Raw genomic sequence first — 10557 nt, 5'->3', positions numbered from 1 at the left:
ATGTTTCATTCTAGTCAGCTGTGTCCTCATGTGTCTCCACTTCCCCTGATCACCTCATGTGTGTATTTAGTCCTCAGTCTTGCTGTGTTCAGTGTCGCGTCGTCTGTGTTCCCACCTCCATGTTTTCACGGTCAGTCTTTGCAATGATCATCATAGTCTCTGAGTCTTCTTAGTTTGTCACAGTACTAGTTTTCCCAGTTTAGTTATAGTCTAATTTAGTCACGCTATCCCTGCTTTGTTTGTACACTTGCTTTCTTCTTCAAACTCTGAGGGTGCTTGCATGAAAAGGGAACATTTGATGCATTATTTGATTCTTCTTCTGTACAAAATGGATCAACTGAGTACCGCCTACTGATAAAGAACAAAAATCTAACATTAAAATGCAACACTGTGGCTGCACAAATGGGTAATATTGCAGAAAATTGCTAATCTCGTGATTCAATCATCACAAGTGCGCTGAGCAGGAAAATAAATATACCAATTCAAATTCATATATTTCCCACTAAGTGTAATCTCAGTGCTGTTTCCTATTTCTAACATGACAGCTACACATTAGAGCTCTGAAACTTTAAACTGCATACATTTAAACGTTAAATGTTACTCAGTATGTTCACGTCTTGTTATTAGCCTGATAAAGGAGACAAGGAAATCATTTGTTTGTTTCCAGAACAAAGTGAAATTAATTTTACCTTTCAAATACATCTGATTATCTGCTCTGTGTTTTCCAGGAGTGCAAAAGAGTTTTTCTGCATCACCAACTAAATGCATGCAAATGCCAGTGAGTATGCCATGCAGTTTGTGCTGCTGTAACTTTAGAGCAGGTGTTCGTGGTGTTAGTAAGGCAAAGGATAACAAGTTGCATATATGAAAAGATGTCTTCAGCAGATAATCTACTTAAAGCATACATAAATAAAGGAAACTGCGAAAACTGGTGCTTCCACAATATTGTCATGTGGGTGACCATATGAGGGCCAATAAAAATATCGGGGTGGCACACGGTGTGCCACCAAGCTTCTGTTTCTGTCTATGTGTGTTTGAGGGCACCTGTGGGTACAGGGACACAGTGGACGGCAGGGGACAATGGGAAATCATGAGGGACATACAAAGTGACTTAGTTAATGTTTCAGCTGGATGTTTTCCTCTCTCTCTGTTCACATTTATTAAAATTATTACCAACACAGTCTTGCCAGGGGGGCCACTGGGAGAGCCAGCACTGAAAAACAGCTCCCCCTGACTGAGTTAGCAGGCCTTAATAATGCACCCCTCTGTTCCTCAGCTTTTTGATACACAGGAAAGATGAGCCAAATGCAGATGCCACAGACAGGTTAACTAAGAGAAGTCGAGTTTTATTAAAACCTGTTAAGAGCTTATGTAAAAAAAAAAATTGCTAGAAAAACCAGTATCTAAAAAAGCACAAGGTCAAACTGAAGTCAAAATGAACTGATAACTGACGTAAGAGAAGACTAAAAGGGCTGATTGGACACAAGTGAGATTAATGAGGGCAGAGAAGCAAAGGATGTAAAAAGACTGAAGATGCAAAACTCCCAAAATAATGAACTCTTCAAAAGAGCTGATGAAACAAAAACAAAGGGCACGTAAGGATAATAATGCCATATATAAATAACTAAAAAAGGACATGTTCACTGATGCTCTTAGCAGCTCCCATGGATTGAATCCACATGATTATTATCAAGCCTCTAATTTTAGTTTTACTAGTTAGTGGGCAGTGTTGGGAAGGTTACTTTTAAAATGTATTCCATTACAGAATACAGAATACATGCCCCAAAATGTATTCTGTAACGTATTCTGAATACTTTGGATTACTTAATATATTATCATGCTTTTTACAACTACTTGAATGTACTATTGCTGTTTGATTTATTACTGTTACTGAAGGTCAGCGGCTCCGAACCGTAGTAAAGGGACCGATGACTAATACGGTGGGTTCGTGTCGGGCTCGTAGCCGAAAACTAGCTTTACTTTGAGTCACTTTGCTAGCGAGAGACAGAGAGAGGCGTTGAAAGGCTGCTCCAACAGAACTTGTTTCGGAGGAAAACACGAACACGGTGTACAGTCGAGTCTTAATAGCTTACTTACAACTGGGCTCGTCAGGCTCTCTTCTTGGCTGCAGTGGTTATTATTATATTTACATGCTTCCAGCTCCCGTTTTTGCTCGATGACAGCTCGTACTTTTCCTTTTTCTCCCTCCCTCGCTCACAGACACATAACGGGTATGGCAGTCCATTCTCCCTGCAGCACGGACTACACTGCCTATGATGCTACATTCTTTAGAGCTATGCCTGTAGCATTCTGCCTATTAGCTTAGCACAACAACAACAACAACAAGGCCTCTCTCACCCAGGAAACACGCAGAGAGAGAGCGTCACCCTGTAACTATGGCAACAGTAACGTTGCCACCTGGAACAACAGAACGTAGCTGTCAAACAAAACCCAAACAGTCCTGACCCGCCACAATATGAAACAGGGAAGTGCCGCCGTGTAATCCATTTATTTCAACAAAGTAACTGTATTCTAAATACCACCTTTTTAAACGGTAACTGTAACGGAATACAGTTACTCATATTTTGTATTTTAAATACGTAACGGCGGTACATGTATTCCGTTACTCCCCAACACTGTTAGTGGGACATGAGCATAAGACAAGACAAATTCAGCTAAATCTGCTGTATAGTTTTGGAGACTTTCCCCTGTAAATCCATATGCCTGTAGTTTCACAAGTTTTACAACACTGTCTAAACAATCTGAGACCCAGCAACAGCTTTATTTGATATAATTTCATTTTAATTTAGCAGAAATTCATTCAGACTTCTGTAGACCACTACATCAATCCGCAGTTGTAATAACTGAAGATATTCATCAAATATGTTAGCATAGTCATCTATCTGTTCACAGCACTGCTATGCCAGTCCTCACTCACAGACCCAATATATTCTGGCTTATATTTTTAAGACTGTGCCTCCTTGCAGTCATTGCATTGTGAATTTTAAGGAGAACAGGATAAATTTGTTATTTGTGGCTTTGCTTATTGTTTTCAAAGCCCAGTGGTGTGCCTGTCTCTGATTTATGTCACACCGTTCCAGGGATACACCTGCCTATGTGAGATTAAGCCCTGACACATAATCCCCAGGCTTCCCTCTCTTGTGCGTTTCTTGTCAGCCACCAGGATGCCCTAGAAAGGAGGAGGCAAGGCAGAGTGTAACAAGGAGTCTGCACAGCATGTGACAGAAACATGCAAGAGAAAACCACTGTGCAACAAAGACAACGCACATGCAGCTCCCTTGGGTTTTTCCACCGCTGGACGGAAGTCATCATGTGTGCGGGAGACTGTGGGCACGACAGCACTGTGCCTTACTGGCGTCATAGTTGTCTTCTGTTTTTCCTCTTCTTTGTTCAGCTGGTCCCTTTAGCAATCGCCACAGTGGACTGTCATCCTTCACCTCACGTTACCCCTAGCGTCCTCTGTCACACCAGTCCTCTGCATGTCCTCCTTCACTACATTTCCAAACCACACATCACAGCAGGTTTCATTGCGATCTTGTAAACCTTCTATTTCACTGCTATCCTTCCGTCACAAATCACCACTGACACTCATCTCCGCCCACTTCACCCTGACTGAGCTCCCTTCTTCACTTCTTTTGTGCACTGTCTGGTATTTAAGCTCATCTCCCTTCGCCAGCTCTACTCACATAAATCACTGTTACGCTCGTCTCCCTTTCATTCACACACATTATGTATTCTGTCTTGTTTCTACTCACTTTCATTTCTCTTCTCTCCCATGTATACCTCCACCTCTCCAGGCTCTCTTCCACCTGCTCCCTACCCTCACTACAGATGTCATCTGAAAACATCATAGTCCACGGAGACTCCTGCCTGACATAATCTGTCAACCTGTCTAACACCACTGCTAACAAGAAGGGGCTCAGAGACCATCCCTGATGTAATCTTACCCCAACCTTGAATCCATCTGTCACTCCCACTGCACCTTACTGCTCTGCCAATCCTGATTTTCTCGTGCAGTACCACAGGTCCACACATGCTTTCTCTAGATCCGCAAAAACAGCAACTCCGTACGACCTTCTCTATACTTCTCCATCTGCTCTTTTATGGCATGAAGCCATACCGCTGCCTACTGATTGTCACCTGTCTTCTTAACCTAGCTTCAACAACAGTTTCCCATCGCCTCATTGTATGGCTTATCTGAGGAGATAAGCTCAGCCACGTACTTTTTGTTTTTTCATTGGCTGACTGATGTCTCCAAATGCCCAGAATGTGTCTCAGCTGTTGAAAACCCCGCATTATGATGCAAATTTATTCAGCGACCAGCTGCTGTGTCAGGATGATGCTGCAACACATCCTTGAAACTTTTAATGAGCTCACCGTTTTGAATAATAGGGACGGTGAGGTCACACAAGTCAAGATGCGCACGGGCGCTCGTGTGGGTGCGCGGGTTTCTTGTCATAATGGACATGCACGTGCTTAAGTGCACGCAAGTGCCGCTTGACATTGAGCGTTTAGGAACACTCAGCGGGCGGCACGCGAATAGGTAACAAGTCATTATCTCATCATGTCGGGCAAGACAAATACAGGCCAGGAGCACACCCACGCGTAGCTGAATGGCAACTTAAGAGAGGATTAACACCAAGTGGGAAAACGAAGCAGACTCTGAAGTGCCAAAAACTTTTTTCCACTACTGGCCACCAAAGGCTAGCTGCAAATGTGAGTCAAACCCTGTAGACTCACATTATAAACATTATAAAGTATGTTAACAGCTTGTATAAGGTATGTTTTTGGATAATGACTGATAGCTTTTTTCTAACTCATCCACCTGAACACTAGAGTTATTAGCACGACTGCTTTAATTGGCAGGTGTCCTGACACAGGCAGATGAAGCCAATCGGGGTCCGTTAGGCCTTCTTTCCACTACTTTGAGATATTAAACTGAACTTCTTCACTGCATTTTCGCTGTTGACAAATAATATGGAATACTGTGTGATTAAAAACCATCCACATTAGCTGGAAACTTAGCACTCCACCCTCTCATATAAATCTTTGGGATCGGTGACAGTGGCCAAAATGGTGATGCTGAGGTTTCAGCATACGGAGTCTAGAAAGCAGCGGGTGACATCATAATGGTGACACCTATCTTTTATATACAGTGTGTGATCAGAGCTAGTATTAAGTACAATGGAACATTTCTGATATTTGCTACGGTAACGATGAACAGTTAGATGACACATCAGAAACAGAGTGTAAAAACTCTTAAAATGCCAGTATAGTGCAATTTAAATAAAAGGTCTCTGTGTTTTTCTTATTTATCTCCTGGATTTATGAAAACAGGTTTCTCATATTTTTGACAGCAAGAGACAAGAAGCTCACGCATCCTTTGACTCAATTCAAGATGCCATTTTGCCATTCTTTGAAATGCATTTTTACCAGTGGTATTATTTATTTTATTTCATCCCAGCGTCACTAAACACATAAATGTGAGGCTAACATTAAAATAAGTAGTAAGACAGGATGGCTACAGTCCACTTGACTTCCAGCAAGAGTGCAACAGAGCATCTGCTGTACAGATGGCCTCAGGTGATTCAGCCCCACATGACCACAAAATCAACAGCACAACTCAACCAGCTCACCTCTGAGCCGTCTCACCACTAATTGATGCAATTACACTGTCAGCAGTAGGTGGAAATCCCACTAAACGGATTGTTTGGTCTTGTGTGGGGGAGGGGAAGAGGAGGAGATCCTCCCCCCTATTTTGGTAAGAGCGCTAAAATGGTATCATCTGTTAAGGTAGCAAATATTTGATGTAAAGAAATACTAACTAAAGCTTGTTTGATACTAGATTTCGGGGGACTAATGCAGATTTTTGGCAAATTAATTATTCTGGCATCAAAATGCATTGGTTGATGTATTTTCTCTTTTGTGTGTGTCAACAAAGGATATTTAATATTCACTGTCTTTCAGCTCCGTCTGCCAAGTCCTGGGGGAAATATGTTTCTTTAGGTGCTTAGTGCTGTTTGGTGCTCAGCAGGTAGCAGAGGCATATTAAGATATCACAGGCCTCGGGGCCACAACTTTATCAAGGCTTCCCAGCCTCTTTCCCAAACACTTCTCAAGTGTTTCCCAAGTTGCGCAAACATCAGCAGGACTTATTTTTCATACATACAAATGCATCAACAGTCAGTCATGGCTGCAGTTTAATTATAGTTAACAAAGCATTCTTGTCTGTCCAGTCACGCCAAAGAGTGATTAATGATGGATAACTATGCCAAATCTGCTGTCTGAATTGCTGTCCATGAATAATATTAGTTTATCTAATTATCAGTTACAATAAAATGTGTTTTCACCGAGTGTTTTTAGAGGTCACCTGCAATATTTTGATTTGATCATTGAATCCACTTGGACATTAAAGTCACGGCTACAGATGATGTTCAAAGATCACTGTAGAAGTGACCAGAAAATCTCAATATTGAGGTGAATTTAGAGCTGAGAGATTATGCGTGCCATGTAATCCAAAAAGTTTAACTCATTCCTATCAAATACCTTCAAAATACAAAGATAGCAATGTATGTTCTGTACAGTGCTAGGTTTTATTAAGTCTTCAGTTTACGAAAAAATTACAATTTGTAAAAACAGTATAATTATACAGTGGTAGCTAAATTTGTATATATATGTGTCTATGAAGGGAATGCACTTAGGATCTGTTAGGAATGAAACTAAATATCATTGGTGCTAAGTGAGCGCTGAACGCTGTTCATTTACAAAAAAGAAAAAGGAGCCTCTGTCCAGTACAAATACATATACACTGAATAAATATTTTGAAAAAAGATCAGTACATTGTGGAAGAAAAACAGCAATTTAGTGGTACAGAATCTGTGCAAGCCTTTCAAAGAATATAAGAACGTCATTTTAAGTAAATCTTCTTCATCAAATGGGAATGTGGCCCTCTATGAGTCCTAAAGTGAGCAGGCAAGTGTCTTCTCAGAAATCTTCTTTAAAACAAGTGTAGAAAAGCACTTAGTGAGGACTAACTGCTTCAAGGTTTCCTTAAATCTATAAGCTGTCTAAGGACAGCTGCAGAACAAAAACAATGTCAATACTGTTTCAGTTATTATGAGCGAATCCATTTCTCCGGACCCTCAGGCCGTGTGTAATTGTTGTTTTGTTGGCACAAATTGCTTTCCCATTAAAGAGGACCATTAAGCCTGGAAGCATCTGAGCAGTGTATAAATCTCTGGCGTATAAAGTCCACAGTGTGAACCGGTAGTTCATCTCTTCCTGTTCCTGTTGTGCTTCACCATCTTCTTCCTCTTCAGGATCATCTCGTAGAGTTTCTCCAAGCCCAGCTGGAGCCCCTGACCGTCCACAGCGCTGCAGCTCTGCACGTGATACAGCGTGTACATGCTCAGTTCATGAACGGAGAGCAGCTTCTCCACCTCGCTCACAGACAAGGCCGAGTCCAGGTCCTGTTTGTTGGCGAGAATTAGCACCGGGACTCCCTGATTCTCTGACGTGCGGGTGATCTTATGGAGCTCCACTTTGGCCTCCTCCATTCGCTCCACCTCGGTGGAGTCCACCACAAACACCATCCCGTCTGTCCTGCGAGTGTAGGACTTCCAGAGCGGACGCAGCTTGTCCTGCCCACCCACATCCCAAATCTGGAAGTTTATTCCACGAGATGGCCCAACTGCCACTTTGATCTTCTCCGTGTTGAAGCCCTTGGTTGGGATTGTTTTGACAAACTCCTTGAGTTTGAGCCTGTAGAGCAGAGAGGTTTTTCCGGCCGAATCGAGGCCAATGACGACCACGTGTAGGCACTGGAAGCTTGGCAGGAACGGCGTGCTGGGAGCAATATCAGTCAGCTGGTTCCCCATGACTCCAGCCAGCAATTCACACCTACTTAGGTGAGGTGAAAGATTCCTGTTTTAATCCGTTCTCAGTGGATTGGCATTTGGTCCCTGTCCAAGATCAGATGGTGCTGGAGGCCTTATCAAAACACACACACACACACACACACACACACACACACACACACACACACACACACACACACAGGCTGGGTTAACATTTAATGAAAAGACAATGGGTGTTTAAGGAATGTTTGCAAACCAAGCTGCACTTAAAATGTTTCGCTACTACCGAGATGCTTACTTTGCAATAGCAGTGTGTGTGATTTCAAAATTTCAAATTTTAGATTTAAAACTATAAATGTGCCACATTACAGAGCTAAACATTAGTTAACTGGTGTCTGAGGTAATGTAGTTTCTTATTTGCAAAGGGTTAATCCTCTTAAGATTGTTAAACCTGAAGGGCTTTTCCTGGGCCAGATTGATTTGAATGCAGCCGATGGATAACATGTATTCGGGGGGTCTCTCTGCTGACCGCCTATAAGGACTGCTTCAGCTGCACTAATCCGGTTGTTGTTGACATCCTGATACCCATCAAACAGCTGCTGTTTGGACTAAATAAAACCATTACATGTTTACAAGGGCAGGTTTTATCTTGTTTTTTTGTTTTTATTTTTCACTTTGACCCCCCCCCCCCAAAAAAAAATAAAAATAAATAAATAATACAGTGTGCAAAGACTTTCATCCAGCTGTACACAGCTTGCACAAGCATTGCCCTGTCATGTTTATTGACAGATGTTTTTATAACCTCGTTGTATGACTGTGTATATATGTGTGTCTGTGTGTGTGTATGAGGAATAATCCACCTTTTTCTCCAGTTTTCTCCCTCTCCTGCATGAAATCTCACCATCTACTTCATGTGACGACGTGTTTATCCTGATCGATATAACGCAAATAAATTTAAGAACTTCAACATCGTCTACCTATTGAGCTTGTAGGAATCCTGATATATTGGATTGGTTGGATAGGATAGGGAAATAAAACATGCATGCAGTTTGCAGAGCCTGCACGAATCCCAGCATTGAAAACCGAGCCTGACCTCTCCTCTGCGTATTTAAAAACCTTCCTACCTTTTTAGATGTTCGGTGAAATCATCATCCACAAGCGATAAACACGGCCATAGTTCACAACAAGCGATCTTCGTGTTCTCCTCCAGCAGCACTGAGAAGCTCCGGAGAGACTCGAGCGCACAGCACCTTAAGCCCGGGTGACGTCACGGCCACCTGGAGGGCTGCTGCTCCGCGCCCCCTGCTGGTGCAGCAGTGAATTGCGTGCATTCGGGGGTGTCATGACCAGCAAACACTGATGCATAACGTGCATATAGAAATTAATACAGTAAAACACCCCCCAGTGTTACTCTTTCTTAAAGTGTGAGCAAGTGAAAATGCATTCATAAAACATCTACACAAGAAGAACAAGTTTAATGTCAAATACACAAGTGAGTTTGACTTGTTCTTTTAGTCTTAAGTGGTTGTGAACATAGAGTGAATAAAATTCAATTCCTGGGTGTGATAACAGATGACAAAGTTTGCTGCCAATCTCACATTAAACATAACCAAAACATTTGAAATAGTCATTTGTGTGTCTGCAAAAAGTCTTGCATATGCTTTTAAGAATTTGTGGGCATGCATTTTACATGTATTATATGTTTTTAATCTACCTGCCTCTTGTTAATGGGTCTCATTTGAAAACAAGAGGTCAGTGGAACAACCTGGTTAAATTAATGATTTTAAACAACTTGCTAGTTAACTAGCTCGAGAAATATCTTCACATGTGTTGGTCTGATCCCCACCCCAGCAACAGCAGTACTGTCAGAAAATAAAATTGAGTATTTATTGGCTTTACTGGAGTTTTCACACTTGCAGTGATTCAGGTTAGACCATTAAGTTACAGAGACTCCAGAGTGCCCAAAGTGCCATAATATTTGCATGTCATACTACTGCGTGAAGTGTGTGCTCATAGAGTATCACTCTGCAATGATACTTTGGGTCCACCTTGTGTAGAGTCAATGACAGAGCAGGAGAAAAATATTGGTGACTTACTGTAGGTAGGGCGGACACTGGGTTTGGAAAGTGAAAAAAACATATATTTTTATCGTACATATTTAGACAATTTATACTTTTTAATTGGCTCTAGTTAAAAACATGAGAAAAAGCATACTCACTAAAACCAAAAGGATACGGAGAACAGCAGATGAAATAACAATGATGGGTAAATAACTAAGTACACCCTGTGATACAGTAACTTGGACAGATGACCCCACATTTGACTCTAGAATATGTTGGTATACAGAGAGGTTCATGGTGGACTCAATGATGGTGCTCAGGTCCAATGGCTGCAAAACAAACCCAAGACATAACCCCTCCACCACCGTGCTGACAGTGGATGTGAGATCTTTGTGCCGATGTGCTGTGTTTGGTTTTGGTTAAACTCGCCACTCTGAATTGTAAGCAAACATCTCCACTTCGGTCTCGTCTGTAAAAAGCACATTGTTCCTGAAGTCTTGAGGTTTTCTTCAAATGTAACTTTGCAAACCTAAGCTGTGCTGCAGTGTTGTTTTTTAAATCAATTTCTTCTAGAAACCCTTCCAGACCGGTCATACTTAATAAGTATGTCTCTAATTGTA

The 10557-nt window shown here is 41.8% G+C and overlaps 1 protein-coding gene across 1 annotated transcript; it reads right to left on the bottom strand.

Moving 5' to 3' along the window:
* Positions 1–6595: 6595 nt before the first annotated feature.
* Positions 6596–9131, bottom strand: arl4d (ARF like GTPase 4D). The gene is made up of 2 exons (XM_006793156.2): positions 9002–9131; positions 6596–8010 (listed from the first exon to the last, which is right to left on the bottom strand). The coding sequence occupies exon 2, from the start codon at positions 7896–7898 to the stop codon at positions 7293–7295; it is 606 nt and encodes a 201-aa protein (XP_006793219.1). The 5' UTR covers positions 7899–8010; positions 9002–9131; the 3' UTR covers positions 6596–7292.
* Positions 9132–10557: the final 1426 nt, after the last annotated feature.

This window comes from Neolamprologus brichardi, chromosome 8, assembly GCF_056152115.1.
Source record: "Neolamprologus brichardi isolate AB-2024 chromosome 8, ASM5615211v1, whole genome shotgun sequence".
NCBI classification, from domain to species: Eukaryota; Metazoa; Chordata; class Actinopteri; order Cichliformes; family Cichlidae; genus Neolamprologus; species Neolamprologus brichardi.
This window is presented reverse-complemented; position numbering and strand designations above follow the sequence as displayed.

Coding starts and splice junctions, on each gene's coding strand:
- arl4d (XM_006793156.2), bottom strand. CDS start 7,898: ATGGGGAACCAGCTGACTGATATTGCTCCCAGCACGCCGTTCCTGCCA.